Below are 18,494 nucleotides of genomic sequence, written 5' to 3'. Positions count from 1 at the left end.
ACGTGCGACCGGCAGATAGAATGCCAAGCCGCCATCCGCCGTTTCCCCATACTGGACTCGCAACGTTCTCAGTTCTCCTCACTTCTCCTCCGCGCTAGCTTTCAATTGTCCGTGCCAATTTCCTTCTGCGCGCGCAATCACTCACGACCTCACCTTGGGAGCGAGCTGACATTCAAAGCGAGATTGTTAGTACAGCACGCGCTTAGTTTCGCGACGTTGTTTCAAGTAACCGAGTCACGTCGACAGCACCGAATGATGCTCCAGGGCCGGGTCCTGCGGTATCCGCACCCGTCATGATTCCTCCCGAGTCCGCTGACTCGCCGTTGAGAGCCGCGGGTTCAAGGCCTAGCTTAGGCAGAGAGGATTCCATTCTTGGTCCAGACGATTTCGAAACACAAAGCCATGCAAGCTCCCGCGGCCATGGTAGTACACAGTTGCACGACCCCGCCGCGGCGGCTGACCACGATGGACTCGACCCCCACGGCGAGGAGAATACACGAGAAGGAGCAGGCGATGGCCACGACTCGGCGCCTCTCGATAAGGATGGTAGGCCAGCATGGAGCGAAATGAAAACAAAGGCGGGCAAAGAGAGAAAACGATTACCGCTGGCCTGTATAGCCTGTCGTCGGAAAAAGATTCGATGCTCCGGCGAAAAGCCGGCATGCAAGCACTGCACCCGCTCCCGGATACCATGCGTTTATAAAGTGACCACGAGAAAGGCGGCTCCGCGGACAGACTATATGGCGATGCTGGACAAACGGTTGAAACGAATGGAAGACCGCGTGATCAAGACGATCCCAAAGGATGAGACCAGAGACATGCATTCAATTGGGCGGTCGGTTGTCAAGCCTTCTGCGCAAGCCCCAACCTCCAAGGCTCAGAAAAAAAGAAGTGCGGATGAGGCTTTTGCAGTTGAAATCGAGAGCTGGGCGCAAGAAGACCGCCGCCCGTTGCATGAGACGTTCCCAATGAACCGAGAAGCGAAATCCAACGATGGCACCGGGCTTTTGACGGAAGGGGCCGAGTACCTACCTTCTTTGGAGATCCAGGAACATTTGGCAGAGGTCTTCTTCGACTGCGTCTACGGACAATCATATCTTCTGCTTCACAAACCCAGCTTCATGCGTCGTCTGAAGGCCGGCTCGGTCCCTCCTGTCCTCATTCTGGCCGTCTGCGCTGTCTCGGCGCGGTTTTCCACGCATCCGCAGCTGAACTCCGATCCGCCTTTCCTTCGAGGTGAAAACTGGGCCAATCCCGCTGCTGTCATTGCTTTGAGCAGACATGACGAGCCGAACATCACCATTCTCACTGTTTTCCTTCTTCTCGGGCTCCATGAGTTCGGCACGTGCCATGGTGGACGAAGCTGGTCCTTTGGAGGTCAGGCATTGAGGATGGCATATGCACTTCAACTACATCAAGAGCTCGAGAGTGATCCACTTTTGGGTAAAGGCAACGGTGCCGGCTCGCAATTGAGTTTCACGGATCGCGAGATTCGACGGCGTACCATGTGGGCTTGCTATTTGATGGACCGATACAATTCTTCAGGCAGCCAGCGGCCGCCGATCGGCAATGACAGATTTCTGCAGATTCAGCTGCCAATAAAGGAGTCACATTTCCAGATGGAGATTCCAGGGCCGACGGAAGATTTGGATGGGGAGGTGCTGAATCCAGTCCCCGACGATTCTGGGCAAATATCCAACGCCAGAGAGAACATGGGCGTATCAGCCTATATCATCCGAGCCATCGTCATTTGGGGTCGCATCGTTGATTATCTGAACCTTGGCGGGAAAAGAAAAGATCCTCATCCCTTGTGGCATCCGAGTTCGGTATATATGCAATTGAAACGGCAAATCGAGGAGTTTTCGGCTTCACTTCCCGGCGTCCTAGCATTCAACTACGAGAACCTTCAGATTCATGCCGCTGAAAAGATCGCAAATCAATTCATCTTCCTTCACATTATCACTCACCAGAATATGCTGTTCTTGAACCAATTCGCTATCCCTCTGGCTCCCGGCGGCCGTCCGCCCCGCGGCATGCCCAAACCATTCCTGAGCAACGCTGGTCGAGCTGCTGTGGAAGCGGCCCATCACATCTCAGTGCTCTTCGATCGGGCATCTGCCTATCCACTCACTGTGCCTTTTGCTGGGTACTGCGCCTATACGGCCAGCACGGTTCATATCTGGGGAATTTTCTCAAAAAATGCGCAATTAGAGGCTCGATCCAAGGAGAATTTGCGCCATACGTATCGCTATCTCAACAAAATGAAGAAGTACTGGGGCATGTTCCACTACATGGTGGAAAGTGCAAAAGATCGGTATCGGCAATTCGCCGACGCTGCTATTAGAGGATCTGGGTCGGCTCAAGACGGTAGCTCCCTGGCTCCCATGTTTCAGTACGGAGACTGGTTTGACAAATATCCTCACGGCGTGTCGAGAGTCCACTGGGAAGATCCCGGTACACGGCAAAAGGAGTCGGGTGAGGATGCAGTCATGGGTCAGAAGCCCGATCTTCAGAGTGTGGAGGATTTCTTTGCCAGCCTTTCCCCGACACCGCGACCCAGTATTCCTCGTCGCTCTCGTCCACGCAAGAATAGCAGATTCTCCGATGGCACCTCGAACTCAAATATGGAGCAGTCGCCATCCCAATCTCTGGATCTACCCCTGAGCGGTAACACGGCTAACGTACCAGCAAGCACTTTTCCTCAGCCCTCTCTTTTCCCGCCTGATGCCACTATGTCCTTTGGTCAACCACCCTTTGACTTTAGCATTCCGCCAGACCAGCTGCCGCAGTTGGATCGGCAATTCGTTTACGGCTCCTTTGCCGATTTCGATCCAGCCAATTTTGTCACTTCAAGCAACCCGGCGATACCACCTCCACCACCAATGGGTAAATTCGAGACTCAGGCGCCTGATCAACACCTTTTCACGGGGCACCTTGATCCCGGTGCACCCTCGGGGACGGGCGAGTACTATCAGCCCAGTGCATGGTTCTTGCCTTTTAACCTTGATCCTCTGGGTGGTGGTCCACCGCAATCTGTGGGGGACACTGCCGCCGCCCCTGGGCCTGGTAGCGATTTTCCCGGGTTGGGGAGCGTAGACGTTTCAATGGATGGGTTTGGTCTGTGTTTAGGAAGGTCCACAAGATCGGATTCACGACGATGATTCCCGGGGCTGTCGCTTCTAGATATCCTCTCCACTGCGAGTTCCTATTGCCGAAACTGAATGTCTTGTAATGCTGTCATCGCAGGGAATATACCCTACAAAAGAGTTGCCAGGAAGAGCCTCTTTTTATTGTACAAATTATCGACCTTCATTTCTCCAACTTCAAATGCCCAACAGTGGAACTTTTCCGCGCGCTCGAACTTGTGCTGAGGCCCTTCCCCGTAACACTAATAGCGTGGCGTAGCAACATGAGAATCTTCTGGGGCTGGCGGCTACCTACATACCTAACAATTGCTGCGTCAAAAACTGGATAAGCCAAGAAACGAGTCGTCATACCCACCCTTCGTGCCTTATCATCCAACACTGCGGCCTTGTTGATTTTATAGTCTCTCCCCGACTTAGGTCTCTCTGCGTCTTCCGCCTGTTCCTGGGATCTCTCATGCTCCTACTAGGCAAAAAGGTTATTAACACAGGCGCTCTCCTCGTTTGCATTTCGTCTCCGCGAACCCGAAGGACCTTTCATTCTGTATGGTAGGAAGTCTAGGAAGCAAAAAGAATGTTCTTTGCATCATCCGTGAATCGAACACGGGCCTCGTCGATGGCAACGACGAATTCTACCACTAGACCAATGATGCTGGTTCATGTCATATAACCTTTATTTTGACGTTATGACCATTATTTCCAAGTTCGTCGCTCGGCGCTTTTGGCCGGCACACACCCTGGCGGGTCATCGACGCTATGGAGTGACCTCGAGCGCTACCTCGGGGGTCAGTTTGTCATTGACCGAGTCCATGGGCTGAGTATTATTATGTATTTCTTGGTGCATTAAGTGTGTCGAGATTTGACGTGGTTCGAGTCTTTGTGCTACGGGGAAATTCTTGTAGCTTGACGACCTGTCCGACTTGGGCTAGCTTTCGAGGCTGATCGATAGATGTTGCGGATATATACTTTTGACGTTTCTGAATATCATCACGAAGTGGACGGGACCACCAGGCTCCCCGGCAAGCTCTTGGACGCTCGTCGAAAACAAGGACAGGCGAGTACCTAATATGGGGGTGTCTAGCTTCCAATGGCATTATTGACGATGGATGGACATCAGAACCGATAGGATTTTATCAGATGGCAGGCTCCTCAAACCAGCCCGTACTGCTGTGTGCGAAGTTGGAGTAAAACTACTTTGTTTGTCTAATGTCCCTCGGGCTTGCCGCCTGACCTCCCTACCAAGTGACCTGCGAGAACATCTCAAGACATCGCGATCACTTGTGGCGAAGAATTATATAATAGCAACCAGTCTATTCAAGCACGTAAAAACACCAGACGCAAAGAGAAATACAACATCATGACACTAATCCTCCCACTCTTCATCGAGTTGGTCTATAAGTCGATTCTCGGCATCAACGTCACGACGACTACCAGAGCCAGCAGACCCTCGCCCACCAAATGCGCCCATGATTCCGCTGCGGCCGTCACCGCTGGCACGGGAGTAGTCGCCGCTGGAGGAAGATCGGTTGAGTCGCAGACATCTGCCAAGGGAGGAGAAGAGGATGACAAACATGTCCTAACATGCCACACATTAGCGTGACCGTTACGATTCACGAAGCTGAGTGGTTGTGTACGAGCGAAGCCCACGGCGCCAACAAGAAGGACGGGAACATCGAAGTGGCGGGGGACAAACATGCAGTCAACAATGGCCGTGAAAAGAAGAGGGCAAATACATGACACCAAGAGACAGTAGGAGAGCTCGCAAGCTCATCGCAATACAGAACTTTAGTACAGGAACGGAGAGGCCGCCGGCGAGTCAATCGCACCGTGGCCTACTCCCACCGGACCTCGCTCCGACGTGGTTGAATACAGATGAGAAAGGCGACAGGAATGGACATGAAAGACAATGGGAAGACAATATAGAAATGAAGCTCGACAAGTGCAGATGCGAAGTGTACTTCAGACCAGCTGAAGCCACCCTAATCCAATCGCGATGTAGGCAATCCAGATGCGCTCGAGTCTCCGTATACGTGCGAAGTCGCACCGCCATTTCGACACCCCCGACGAGACCGGCATGGTACCAAAGCCAGGAGACATACCTTGATAAAATCAACCATCCCCGCCCAAAGGCTGAAGTTCGGACACTGACGCCACCCGCGCTGGTGCATGACAGTCCGCTGGTATGCACAGCCACCGATCATATATGCCGCCACGGCAATGAGCACACTGGGGACAAAATTATCAGTCAATACACAGAGGAGTCCCTTCTCCCCGCCGACCCACTCGGTGACTGGAAGGACAAGGTTTTGATGGTCACTTACATGACACCGAAAACACCGCCCGGTCCAAGCCCGCCAGCGCTCGGGTCCGCAGCAACTCCACCACAGGCGGCCGAGCTGCGAACCTCGAAGAAGTATGTGCAAGAGTCCATAGTGCCCACAAAGGACGGCGTGGCCTGATTCGCGGGCGCATCGCGATCACAGAGGAAGGACATAATGGTAGACTTGGTGCGCATCGATGCATTCTTGCCGGCCGATTTCACGTCATCGGAACAAGGGGAGCCATTGGTGTAATTGAGGACAAGTTTGCGACCGCGGAAGAAGGGCTCAGATGCTTGTTCACTGTCAAAAATACCACAATAGGAGATCAGTGATCCAATTGCGCGCGAAGGAAAGCGCAAGCCGCGACACGGAGAGGGAAAGGTGTAAGTGATCACCATAGCACCATGGCTTACCCTATTGAATAGATCTTGCCGGCTTGCTCATAGAACGCGCTAACATTCTTCCATCGCGCCGAGTCGACTCCGACGACGTCCTTGACCCTCTCCACGACAGGCGCACAGATATTGATGGTGAAATTCGCGGGGTAGTCGTGCCCGCGGGCGTGCCAGCTTTCCTCCCGCGCATCCTTGACGGTCTTCTGGCCGTTTTTGGATTCCGGGGGTGTAAGAGAGATGGCATTGAGGTCGAAGAAGAGACCGCTCGTTGGCGACCGAGCCACACATGGTTTGGTCTCGCTGTGATGGGCGCTTTTGTCCGAGGCAGCCGCCGCGAAAGCTGATGCGGCAGATCCGGCGAGGAGAAGGAGTGAGCCGGTAGCGGAAATGAACCACTTCATCACGAAAGGAGGGTTATGAAAGTCCAGTGAATTGAAGAATTGCAAATCTGGAAGAGAGAAGAAGGAGTGACTGAGATGCTGTTTTGTGAAAGACGAGGTGGGTTGGGGGATCGATGACGTGAATTCGTCCAAGAGGCCAGCTCTCCTCGGGATAATGTCAGTAGGAGGTTTGGTAAAGCCGACGGCGGACCGGTTCGACGTGGGCACTGCTGCACAGACACGTTTCTCCACGTCAGTCACGACCTCGTTCGGTGAAGCAGACAGCCTTACGGGAGGGGCCGCACACCCACCAGCTGGCGCCGCAGCTCCGAGACGGGGCATCCGAGATGGTTAAAGGTGGAGCCCCCAGTGGGCTGCCAGGTCACCCAGCCTCCAGGTGCAATTGACACGGACCTCCACCCGAGGACGATTGACTACTTCAAGAATGTAATAGTGTGATGCCAATAGTAGGCTACTCGATGGTGATATGGCGTCTTCTGGTAACTGGATACAGTGCACAGTGCATACTTATCTCTGGTCTCTCAGAGCTTCCGTCGCAATCGCGGCGCCAAACCTGCAAGCCAACACGATCAATGTCCGGTAGTAAATAATCTGATGCATGCTTTTGCTCGACGACTACAAGATTGCGATTATCACCTCATCTTTTAAACCTACACAAACTAAGAGGCGTACAAAATATACCTTTTGAATGGTTTCTCCCTGATGCTCCAAAATGAAAGTAAAGGAACCTTCCAACTTCAACATGTCGCACCTTCTAGAAAAGTAAAATCGTTAACCCCCATTCTTACCAGAGCTCGGTTTTGCCTACAAATTTTGTATTCTGGCACAGGTCATTTAGCCGACTTCATGACTTCAGGGTTTGAAGATATTTCTGATACATATATAAGGTACTTGCGACTCTGGGGCATCGAGCAGATGATTTTAGGTCATGGACCACGATATGGCTCATTTTATTCGACAATCATGTCAACATATCGTACATAAGTGCACCCATAAATGGATGGAGTATCGAGAGGCTAAATTTGGAAGAACCTCTTTGAATAGAGTCTGAAAGCTCGATCAAAAGGGGCAGGCAGTAGGGTTAGGGGGTTAACATTGGATCCAAGCTGAGTGTCATCAGTGTGTACTTGACTGAAACAAGCCTCTCCGCCATGGCGTGGTACATTACACGATGGATGCCATAAACTACACTATTCTGAATGCCTGTCTAGTAACTCTACAGGAAAGACTATGAGATTGCTGTGCGATTTGTGGACTCTGTAGGACGCGTGTCTGTCCATCTGGCAGGAGACGAAGCGATGTTGGTCGTTGTGGTGCCCTCCAGGTTGGCTACAATCTACAGATAGGGGTACTGAGGATGACAGGGTTGATTTGCATGTATTCTATTACACGCAGGATGATTCTGTGCCTGTCAGGGTAGGGACAATTGATGGAGGGGCTCAAAAAGAGAACAGAGCCGATGGAGGAGGCCGTCACCAGTAGAGGCAAAAAGGTCGTGCCCGGGATCGAACCGGGATTGCCAGAATCAGAATCTGGAGTGATGACCATTACACTACACAACCAATTAATGGGATTAACGGCAAATTTTGATACTATGAATCAACAAAAATTCCATGAACAAAACAAAGACTCCAGAGACGCTAGTCGCTCCTAGAGCCATGGCTATCAGCCCCAAGCCGAACCCGGGCCCGAGCCCGAGCCCGAAACTACCATACGGCACGTGGCATTGCCGATGCGTCATCTCGGCAAGTCTCAGGTTATTGCTGTACTTGATGGTGTAACAAGAGGACTCTCGTTCAATTTTCCGCCTGAGGGACATACCAGCCAAATCTCGAAGAGAAGTGAAGTCAAAACATAGAGACACCCTGGGACAAAAAGAAAAACGAAAACAAAGAGGTCGTACCCGGGATCGAACCGGGATTGCCAGAATCAGAATCTGGAGTGATGACCATTACACTATACAACCGAACTTGACAGAAAGTGTACAAAAATTTAATTAGATGACCCATCATATTCTGTTTGCGCTTCGATCTTTCATATGATCGTTTGATTCAATGCCCACAGCACATTTTAACCATCAGTCACATGGTGTGGCCACATTGTTTGGACTTGCCTGCTTCACTTCGGCCTCACGAAGCCCGTTATCAAGTATCTGCAAGGAGGGGTATGCACTGCTCGAACGGGAAGGTAGGGCTTAGGGTGTGGGGTGTAGGGCATCGATCGGTGCTGGAGTCCCGCATCTCCAACGTTTGTGTAGGCAGCATGCGACTGGCGAGACTGGCATCATCCACGTCTTCGAAGTATTTCCATTATCGCCCAAATCATGCGCTGAAGTGAAGGTCTGCGCATGTGCCTTTTGTGCTATTTCTAGGCCTTGCGACTCCGCCCGCTCAGAGCGACCGAGCGCGCGTCATTCGCCATGCACGCAGCGGAGATTGTCAAGGCGATCGAGCCTCTCAAAGGCAGCGTGGTGGCGATCAAGACCGTACAAGAGACTCGACCTATAGAAGACTTTGGTGAGACTTGCAAAGTCGTATTCTGTTCATTCGCAAGATGTCACTGTGCTAATTTCCCCGTGCCAGCTGATGCGTTCATTGCGGAGATCAATGTCAAGTCCGCTTCAAAAGTCATCAAGTCAGTCCAAACAAAAGCCATGACAACTGCCGCGAGATTGTCTGACACGCAACAGAGCTCTCGACTCCGCTTTTCCCCGCGATGAGAGCCTTCCGATGAGCCATCTGCGCCGATTCGCAAAGCGCAACATGATCCCGCAGGAACTGCTTGCCGCTATCGAGGCTGTGAGCCCTCCAGACTTGCATGATGGCCAGACTTTGTTCGTCATGATCCCACCCCCTTTACCTGACGCAGAAGCTCTGCGAAAGCTGCTCGCGCAATTTGCTCCGCAACCTCGCCGCCGTAACTCTTCAACGCCCCCTCGTCCTGATCTGGCTACTTTACAACCCGAAGCTGCACTGTCCGATTCGCCCTCGGCAGCTCAAGCTTCCACAAGCTCGACCTCCCCCGAACCCCAGATTCCTCAAATCAGTCTTGTTAAGACGCGAGTTCCTATTTACCCGCCTTTCAACATCTCACAAGCCGACCAATGGACGAAGACAATGTGGCCCGTGGTGTTCAATCCTGCTGCACCCCGCTCGAATGTCTCGCCTCCCCCACAGATATTGAGTCGCACCCGCGAAGCCATCGAGCCAAGAGCAGGTCACTTCTTGGCACTAGCGCGCAAAGTCGCCGAAGAAGCTCACACGTCCGGTCGCGGTCGGGCTGTAGGCGCCGTTGTCGTGGATCCGGCCATCGAAAGCGAGCTTGAGAGCATAGCATGGGACAAAGACAGTGATCCAACCGAGCACTGGATGGACGCTGTGGTTGCTGTTGCTGGCGATGTCCGATATGCTCGCCCAGAAGCCGCCCACAAATTCAGTGAAACAAACAAAACTCTAGGCGACGAGACCTCCCAAACAACATCCGGCTACAACCCCGACACTGAAGGAGGGCCGGATTTGCATGCCTTGATGCGCGCAGCGGAGTTTATTGCCCGCCGACGCCGCCAACAAGATGAAGAATTAGCTGAGACACCGGAACCAGCACTTCCTGTGGTGTTGACAGACCCACAGCTGTCTAATCAGCTCAGCCCACTTGAGTCCTACTTCCTCAACGAAACCAGCAGACTCACCCAGGGCCCAGAGCCAGATCAATGGCCAACCTCAAACTTGTCGCCCAAAAAGCGTAAGCACGGCGATTCAGGCGCAGGATGGGCAGACGAGCCACAGGTTTCATCTTGCTCAACTGCACCTTCCACCGCCCCCTCTGGCGAGAAAAATCTCTCGGCCCGCACCGAAGATGGCTCATGCTCAGCTGTCGACTACAACGAAGACGGACCTTCATCCCCCGGCTCACGCATCCGCACCCGCTCTGAGGGCGGATATCTGTGCACAGGGCTAGATATTTATCTTACCCACGAGCCGTGCGTGTGCTGCTCAATGGGCATACTTCTATCTCGCTTCCGTGCCGTGATTTATCCTCGTACTGGCCGTCTCCCGAGCGGCGGCATTGCCTCCGAGCCCATCGTCAGGCCCACTCGCGATGAGCATGCTTCTAAAGAAGAGAAAGAAGAGCACCATGGTGAGGACCGCGAGTACTACGGGCTTCATTGGCGCAAAGAGCTCAATTGGCGTGCGCTGGGCTACGAATTCGTCGAGACTGAGCTTAACGAGGCGGGCGAAGGAGCCACAGCTTTGACCAAAGATGGCAGCCAGGAGGATGTTATTTTCCATGCTTGAGGAGTCGACGAAATTCTCATGCCTATCATGGAAAAAGACCACAACACCATACAGGTACAGAGTACCCCTGTACTATTAGTTCTTATTATTGACCAGCAGATGTATCAAGCGACGAGCATATTTACCGCTTATCCGCCTACCCAAAATAAATGAATCTTATGCTTTAGCTCAAACTCGTGTAAATTCGAGAGACTCCAGTTTCCGAAAACATGCTTTTATTGGGCCATGCGCTCAATGCGTTTTCACAACTACACTAGAACTAACATTATAGTTCGAACGCATTGTCGCTGATCAAATGCAAAACACATTCCGTTCGCTTCGATTTCAAAACAGGCTCCAACTTGGTTGCAGTTGAACAAGCTTCACCATTGTGACTGTATCAATTTCAAATTCACGAAAGGCAAAGACTCTGAACCATGTCGCAGTAGCTACCCCCGCTTTTCCTCCAATATCGAGCCAGACCAGGGAATCCTGGTTCAACTTCTGTAACAAAGCAGTAAGGATATGTAAGAAAAAGGCAACTTCTGCCGTCATCACAAAAGCTCTCTTGCACACTGCACCTCGTGACACTCCAAGAGAAATATGGGCAACAGGTGAAGAATCCAAACCAAGTTTTGGGAGAGTGGTGGTATCGTGGATCGGAAAGAAAGGCCGGCTTCTGATTCACCTCGTAAATGCAAGAACCGTTAGAGTCGCTAAGTAGTGGGTCGATCCATCATTGAACAAGAAAAGGCATGAACCGAGCCCCAGGCCCAAAAATGTAGTCCAAGAAACGGAGTACCCAAGATTACAATGTAGGCGAACGTGAACTGACCCCTCGGAGGCCTTTTGAAGGATATTTTGTACGAGAAATTGAATGCGAAAAATGACAAGACGAGCGCATGATGCATGTGAAGGCAGTCATAGATAGAGGGACCCCGTGAGAAGGGGAGTTGTTGAAGAATTCACATGGGCGGGAGCTGGGACAAGGACACCTTCCCATGTTCGATGACGCGGCTTGAATTCATTCAGGACCCGTCTTCGTCGCGCCGCGCGCATGACTGGTACGTTTGAACGCCCAACAAGTGACAAACGCCCACACAGATATGTGTGAGCCATCGGGCCGAAGTCCATAGGTTGTGTGAGGCCAGTGGACTCAGCCGATTGCGACAGGGCTCATCAATACCCCGCGGACAATAAGCAGGGTTTTCAACGTGTTGCGCGATGGTTCAGTGATGAAAGAACATAGCGCCACCCGGGTACTAATGAGAGGTGGACGAACTGGTGCATCAGAGCAGACATTGAGATAGCGCAATGCACGTCCGGGCTGTCCGAAGTGTCTTTCGCTCAAAGACATTTCAGCAAAGTCCACAGTTAGTTTCACCGTCGTAGTGTCGAGCTACTTAGGCGACACGCTGATAGAACAACAGGTAGGCAACACGGTTGTCACGCGAGCCATATCGACCAAGCGGAGTCCGCACCCCAGAAGATGAATTGGAGGCGGGTGCGATACCATTGATGGACTTCTTGCTCGAATGCCCAGAAGACCCGTTGACCTGGCTCCAGCCTTTGTCACTTTCAGCGGATTCTAAATCGTCCTGATCGATGTTCTCAAAGATATTGGAGCGAGGGACCTTATCGTTGCGGTGTTGCTCAAGAGCAGCCGCAAGCACCTTCGGGTCTTCTTCACCACCCGCCTCTGCGACATCCTCGCTTCGCACACGACGGATCACCGTGTCATCCATACGAATCCATTCACGACCGTCTTGGCGTCGCACGTCAACAGTATAGTGACCACCGCTCGCATTCTTTCCGTGATGATAGATGACTCCCATGAGACGGTACTTAGGCAACCCGCCCTGGGCTGCGAGGGCATTGCGCCTGTGGGCTGGGAATACTTCACGAGGAATTTCCAGGTCGAGGGGATAGCCAACCTTCTTCCAAATTTTCTGCGTGGCGCCGGTGACGCTGTCATACTGGAACCGCTTGAGATGGAGAATGAGAACAGGAGGTAGCGTTTCGATGAACATCTGCTTGGTAGCGGTGACATTCGGGCCCCGGGATGAGTTGAAGTCACCTTGGATGCTTTCAGGCTTGGTGAGCCCCTTCAACGCATCAATGATGTTGTGGACATCAGGGGCTCCAATATCAAGCTGCAGAGGCTGATAGGGCTCCATTGTGACAGATGTCTTGTTTCCTGGTACCTTGAACTCTGAACGTAGTTTTCCACCGAAGATTCGTGTGATCGGAGACTCTGCAGCAATCGCGCCTGACAGCTGAGTCACGGCTGCTTTCTGTTTGTGGCCAACCTCAAGCCACTCACCATCACCAGCCGCTTCATGGAATGACTCATGGCCATCTACCCCCAAGGCATTCTGTGACTTAGAGATGCGCTTAGAAGCACGGTCACATTCCTCATGCAGTTCCTCAAGAAGGAAACCGAGGAACTCCTGAGCGTCCTGCTGATGACCCCGCCGCATATCACGGAAACGGGGAAGCTGGCGGATCATCTCATAGACGAATTCTGGAACGAAGGCTTCCCCATATTGTTCAAGTTCGTTCGGTTTCAGGCGAAGCCGAAGCTGCTCCTCAGATGACGCAGCGTCGATGACGTTGAACTCGCGCATGAACATTATCATTGCATCAATCAACGGCATATCACTATGAAAGCTATGGGCCGCACGCCGGCCAACAAGGTCGAGGAATTGGTGGAATGGAACGCATGACACCAGTATTTGAAGGACAGAATTCATGTAGCACATGTTGCCAGTATTCACCAAGCCTCGGGGCTCCAGGAAAGCAATCTTATCACTGTACTGGGAGACATCTTCGCTCAAGCTGCTCAGGACATCGGCAAGGGACTCGTTCTTCTGGACGGCCAACGGATTTGTCTCTGGCGCAACACTGCCCGCGGAACGAGCAGCATTTTTGTTCCGAACCAAGTCAGCCCACGACTTCGGCGCGGACTGAACAGGTGAAGTGGGAACAGTCGTGTTCTCGGTAGCGGATGTCGACGGAATTGACTCCGCAATGGGCCCCGTTGCGTCCGATGCCTCGGGACTGGGTTTAAAGCTGTCCTTGGGATCACGGCGTGGCGCGACAGGTGTAGTTGGGACCACTGGGACAATTGGAACTGCGGGCTTAGCTTCCTTTCTCTTAACCTGCTGACTGGGAGTAGATGAAGGATCAGCAGACGATGGTGTAGTTGCTTGAGTAGATGGGCCATCTGAGAAAGGAACCGACGTGGTCGGCGTCTGAGGCTCTGATGGGACTATAGCTGTTGCTTGGGCTTGCTTGGGCTTCACATATTTGCCTTTGAAGGGACCGATGATCCAGCGTCCATCCTTGGGAGGGAACTGGACTTCTTCTGGCATAGGCCGGACATTTCTGCGGGAGAACGAGGCCGTTGGAAAGTCGACGTCAGTTGTTGACACCCACGGTACCTGAGCCAGTGTTAGTTACGGCCGTAACGAAGGTATATCATGACTTTATTTGAATTGACTTACTGGCGGAGTGAAGACGGGCTCGGGCTGCGACACGACTGGCTTTGGCTCCCAGTGTGGTGGCGAGGAGACCAGCGGGTACATTTGCTGGGACTGAATAGGCATCATGCTATGAGGCTCGTGCATTTCTGCTTGGAGCGGGGGCGGGGCTGACAGCGAAGGTGACATGGTGGACTGCATAGGAGTCGCCGCTCGTGGTTGCATGGGGAGTGAGTGATGGGGCATGTGGCTTGGCGCCATGATCGGCTGAGCTTGTGGGTATGAGGACACGATCATCGGCCCATATGGGGTTTGATATGGACGGGGAGGCATTTGCTGCATGTGGCCGTAAGGAGGATACCATGGAGGAAACTGCTGCGGCGAGTAGGCAGGAGGCAAATGACCATTCATGTGGGGTGGATAGCCCATGTACGCCGGAGCGCGCATGTTAGGAGGAGCCGGATTGTAGTAGTCTTGCTGTCTGCGCGGGGGCCCCATGGGTGGCTGCCCATGGGGCATTGCTGGCAGATGGGGATTCATCTCGACAAGGCGTAAAGGGACGTGTTGCCTCTCTGGTATATCCACACGCGCTGCCTCAAAGGGAGCCACCCGGTGGATCAGGGTTTCACTTTCGTCGAGGCACTGAGAGAAGAACCTGAAGCATCAGATCACCTTTATGCAGCCATTATTGCCAGGTGGGAAAAATCGAAATTTCAGTTGGAATCACAGAGAAAGTAGCAGAAATCGGTTAACAGTGAAAGTACTAAAAGCAGACAAATGATAAGTAATTTGGAACCTAAAGAATTGGACGCCGGGGCAAGGAAAGCTTTACCTTGTGGGCGCTACCCGACTACTATCAAGGGAAGTAGCAGATTGATTGCTGATATGGTATGTGTAGCTGGAGTTGAGGACGGGCAAAAGAAGGTGGTGGTTCACTACGTTTCGTCGAAGCGAAGCTGGGCTCCCGCAAGTTGCTGGCTTGGGTTCCAGTGGGCAGCCCGAGCCCGGACCGTCGCTGATTCAGCAAAGGCTGAGTCATTGAGCACGTGCCAACGATGTCATCCATGCCTGGCGCCCCTCCTCGACTACAATTCTAGATATCTTATCAGCGTGCCTCTCTGGACGCTTTGTCTGTCTTTAGATGGCCTTTCGAGGCAAATTCTTTGATCTTTTCTCACTAACTGGCCTCGAATGTTGTTTGACATTCGCTGGGTAGTCACATAGTGGTGAGCCTGATCCAGATCGAGGGTATATCTTATCCACGCCAACTTATTGCTGAGCTGGACGAGCATCTATCCCATCAAGCTGAGCTGGACTTTTTGTCTGAGTGTCTGCACATAAAGAAGATCGTCCATCGCTTCTTTGTGCTTGAGCTTGGACATGTCGGCTGCTGGACCAAGCCAGACTGCCTCCAAAGCAGTGAACACCCCAAACACGTCGACTCCGTCGTCAAGCTTCCATTCCACCGGCTCAACCGAGCATAGCGGCCACCGCCGCTCCGGGGCCCCGGCTGCATTTGGGAGCAACTCATCGTCGAAAGCACTCGGCACTGCAAGGAACAATCAGGCACGGAAGGGTCAGCATAAGCGACAAAGAAAGCCCCGGTTGCTGGACGATGATGAGTTCAGTGAATCAGTAGGTGGTTCAGATCGGGTTGCAGGCGACTACGATGTCTAATCATGCTCCTTGGAAAATTTTAGGCCGTCATGAGATCAGCAAGCAGCCGCAAAGGACAAACGTCCATTACCCATTTGATGAACTTTTCTTTGCCACCTCGACCGCAATATCAGCCACCTCCCCGTAATGCTCGACGATATCAGTCATGGGGAGCAGGATCGGGATACCACGCCGCCGACAAAGCCCGTTATGTCCATGCCAATTATAGATTCATTGTGTCGCCAGACCAGAATTACCATGCCCAAGCGGCCAATGCCGATGTGCACTTGGATTGGGCTTCGGTGCTCCAGGTCTTAGTATCTGCTCAAACCCAGGCCGCCAGCTGCCCCATTTGCCTCTCGACACCGGTTGCACCACGCATGGCTCGTTGTGGTCATATTTTCTGTCTGCCTTGTCTGATACGTTACATGCATTCGTCTGACGACGAAACACATCATGTTCCCGAAAGAAAACCGCGATGGAAGAAGTGTCCCATCTGCTGGGATTCGATTTATGCATCTGACGCGCGACCAGTCCGGTGGTTCCGTGGTCAAGAAGGAGATCTTCCCGTTGAGGGCGGTGATGTGATTCTGCGTCTGGTAAAGCGAGAGCCTGGTAGCACACTCGCTCTTCCTCGGGATGGCGCAGAGACCCTGACTGCTGGAGATGATATTCCGTGGTTTCATGTGGCAGAGGTTGCCGATTACTCTAGGATCATGAAGGGTGGACAGGATTACATGGTGTCCCAGTATGATGCTGAGATTGAAGACCTTCGCCAACAGGAGATTGAGGACGAACTGATGTTCGGAGATGAGAACACGTGGACGCGCAAGGCTATCGGCGCCATCAACGAGGCCAAAGAGAAACTCCGTGGAATCGGAAATCCTCCGGATATTTCTCGCCAGCCTCCCGCAAGTAAAGGAGGAAAAATCTCTGTCAGTGAGCCTCACAAGTTTGATACTGCGGTGTCAAATAATGTGGAACGCTCTGGCGCCATTCTTCCCGACGAACGAGACACTACGTCCACCGTGAATGTTACACCGGCAGCGCTCGCGGAAGCTGAAGGCGCATCATCTGCTCCCAATGGCCCGATAGAACTCACGGATGCGATGAATGAGATCCACCTCTCCTCGAAGCTGCGTTCTGAAACGCCGAACAAGCAAGCCAAGGACTCACATGGCGCCCACCCCGCTGACCAGCCTTACTATTTTTACCAGGCGTTGCCTCAGTTCTACCTGTCGCCGCTCGATATTCGTATTCTCAAGGCAGCTTTTGGCGATTACGCTTCATTCCCTGCAACAATTCTGCCTCGTGTCGAGCATATCTCCACGGGACACATTGTTGACGATGAATTGCGCAAACGCGTGAAATACTTGGGTCATTTGCCTCATGGTTGTGAAGTGAATTTTTTGGAATGCGACTGGAGAGACGTGGTGGTGCCGGAAGTCTTGAGCCGCTTCCGAACCGAGACTGAAAAGCGTCGCAAGCGGAACCGGGACAAAGAGGCCCGTGAAGAGAAAGATCGTATCAGGGCGGAAAAGAAGGAGGAGGAGGAAAGGTGGGCTGCCGCTCGTCGCAAGCGACCAAGCTTCGGGAGCGCCAGTGAGGCTCCATTCTCCACGGATGACTTTCAACCTCTTACAAGTCATGGTCTCACCCCTCCGTTTGACCCCGATTCGGCTTCAGCCTCGCCTCCTCGAGTTGCCACTCAATTCGGCGCACTTGCGTCTCCCTCTTCTAGTCCTCCGGGTTCTCGCACTGTCTGGGGCACCACGGCCATTGCCCCCACTACTCCACTCGGCGACATTCAACGTGCGATGCCTCATGACGGATGGCTTCAGGGTTGGGAGGATGAGCTCTTTGCACGGCAAGAATCTGAGATCATGGCCCAGAGTGCTCAAGAAAGCCAGACCACGGCTGGACCTTCATCGTCCCAAGGCGGTCCCGGTAACGGTGCCGGTGGCAAGAAGAAAAAGAAGAACAAGATTACGTTAATGTCGACCAACAGTCACAGAGCAGCATGAATATAGTAGCACGGTTGTCAGATCGGAGACATGTCAGTCTACTCGACGAGGACCCTCTCCGTCGATTGTCTATTTGCGCACATTTTCGTTTTGTTCATTCTACCAGACTTTCCTCATTAAATCAATACAACATGCCCCTTTTCTGAGCATGCGAGCTTGTCCTTGATCACAATTTTGGGGGATCGCTGTTGACTTTGTTATGGTCTTGATGTCACATAAATAAGCCAATCACAGAGTCTGACCGAACCCTAGTGACTTGAAAGCATCAACCACGCATGAGATGGATGTGAACTCCAGGGCGAACGACCGTGTCAAACTTGCTTGATGGTAGTGTGACCAGAGTATATCCCCAACGAGAGCCCAAATCAAGCAAAACAGCGTCAGTGGATCGCGAGAACCCTTTGGCGTAAACCGGATAGTTGATGGTGTGCCTCACTGCCTAGAAAGCTGGGAGTACCCAACAGCCTCGCTTTGGCATATTGACACATTAAGAGATCTGGGGTTCTTTGCCAGTTCGCGCAGGGCAAGAGAGAGCGAGGATACCCACTCAGCCTGGAGCGATTAGTCTCCGTTGCCGCCACATGGCTCCATGAAGGGTGGCCAAGCAGCGCGGGAGTGAAGACGAGAACTCCAGATCTGCTGGAAAGATCGCAAGTAGTTTCGCGGTCAACTGCCAAGTATGGTGTTGTAGTAACGGGATACTGAGGATAGACTTCCATCGGAAGGCGATTGCCGATGAAGTATTGAAATCATGTGGGGGAGCCCGACAGGCGGAACAAGCATGCGCCGGGTGTATGC

At 52.6% G+C, this 18,494-nt stretch overlaps 5 protein-coding genes across 5 annotated transcripts; 3 read left to right on the top strand and 2 right to left on the bottom strand.

The window, feature by feature from the left end:
- Positions 1 to 293: 293 nt before the first annotated feature.
- Positions 294 to 3,161, top strand: N7539_007171 (putative C6 transcription factor; the record flags this gene model as incomplete). The annotated part of the gene is made up of 1 exon (XM_056936772.1): positions 294 to 3,161. The coding sequence occupies one exon, from the start codon at positions 294 to 296 to the stop codon at positions 3,159 to 3,161; it is 2,868 nt and encodes a 955-aa protein (XP_056787571.1).
- A 1,345-nt stretch (positions 3,162 to 4,506) lies between these two features.
- Positions 4,507 to 6,581, bottom strand: N7539_007170 (uncharacterized protein; the record flags this gene model as incomplete). The annotated part of the gene is made up of 4 exons (XM_056936771.1): positions 4,507 to 4,719; positions 5,243 to 5,369; positions 5,465 to 5,764; positions 5,878 to 6,581. The coding sequence occupies 4 exons, from the start codon at positions 6,579 to 6,581 to the stop codon at positions 4,507 to 4,509; spliced, it is 1,344 nt and encodes a 447-aa protein (XP_056787570.1).
- Positions 6,582 to 8,679: 2,098 nt separating this feature from the next.
- On the top strand, positions 8,680 to 10,555 carry N7539_007169 (putative tRNA-specific adenosine-34 deaminase subunit Tad3; the record flags this gene model as incomplete). The annotated part of the gene is made up of 3 exons (XM_056936770.1): positions 8,680 to 8,776; positions 8,843 to 8,894; positions 8,950 to 10,555. 3 exons carry the CDS (start codon positions 8,680 to 8,682, stop codon positions 10,553 to 10,555), a joined length of 1,755 nt encoding a protein of 584 aa, XP_056787569.1.
- A 1,382-nt stretch (positions 10,556 to 11,937) lies between these two features.
- Positions 11,938 to 14,535, bottom strand: N7539_007168 (mRNA-binding ubiquitin-specific protease UBP3; the record flags this gene model as incomplete). The annotated part of the gene is made up of 2 exons (XM_056936769.1): positions 11,938 to 13,977; positions 14,041 to 14,535. The coding sequence occupies 2 exons, from the start codon at positions 14,533 to 14,535 to the stop codon at positions 11,938 to 11,940; spliced, it is 2,535 nt and encodes an 844-aa protein (XP_056787568.1).
- Positions 14,536 to 15,396: 861 nt separating this feature from the next.
- N7539_007167 (RING-type E3 ubiquitin transferase MAG2) lies at positions 15,397 to 17,696 on the top strand (the record flags this gene model as incomplete). Its single annotated transcript, XM_056936768.1, has 2 exons — positions 15,397 to 15,651; positions 15,717 to 17,696. The coding sequence occupies 2 exons, from the start codon at positions 15,397 to 15,399 to the stop codon at positions 17,694 to 17,696; spliced, it is 2,235 nt and encodes a 744-aa protein (XP_056787567.1).
- Between the last annotated feature and the right edge of the window lie 798 nt (positions 17,697 to 18,494).

Source organism: Penicillium diatomitis (assembly GCF_028827545.1).
Source record: "Penicillium diatomitis strain IBT 30728 chromosome Unknown utg000010l_segment0_segment0, whole genome shotgun sequence".
Lineage (NCBI taxonomy): Eukaryota > Fungi > Ascomycota > Eurotiomycetes > Eurotiales > Aspergillaceae > Penicillium > Penicillium diatomitis.
The sequence above is the reverse complement of the archived record's forward strand: the minus strand, read 5'-3'. Positions and strand labels throughout refer to the sequence as shown.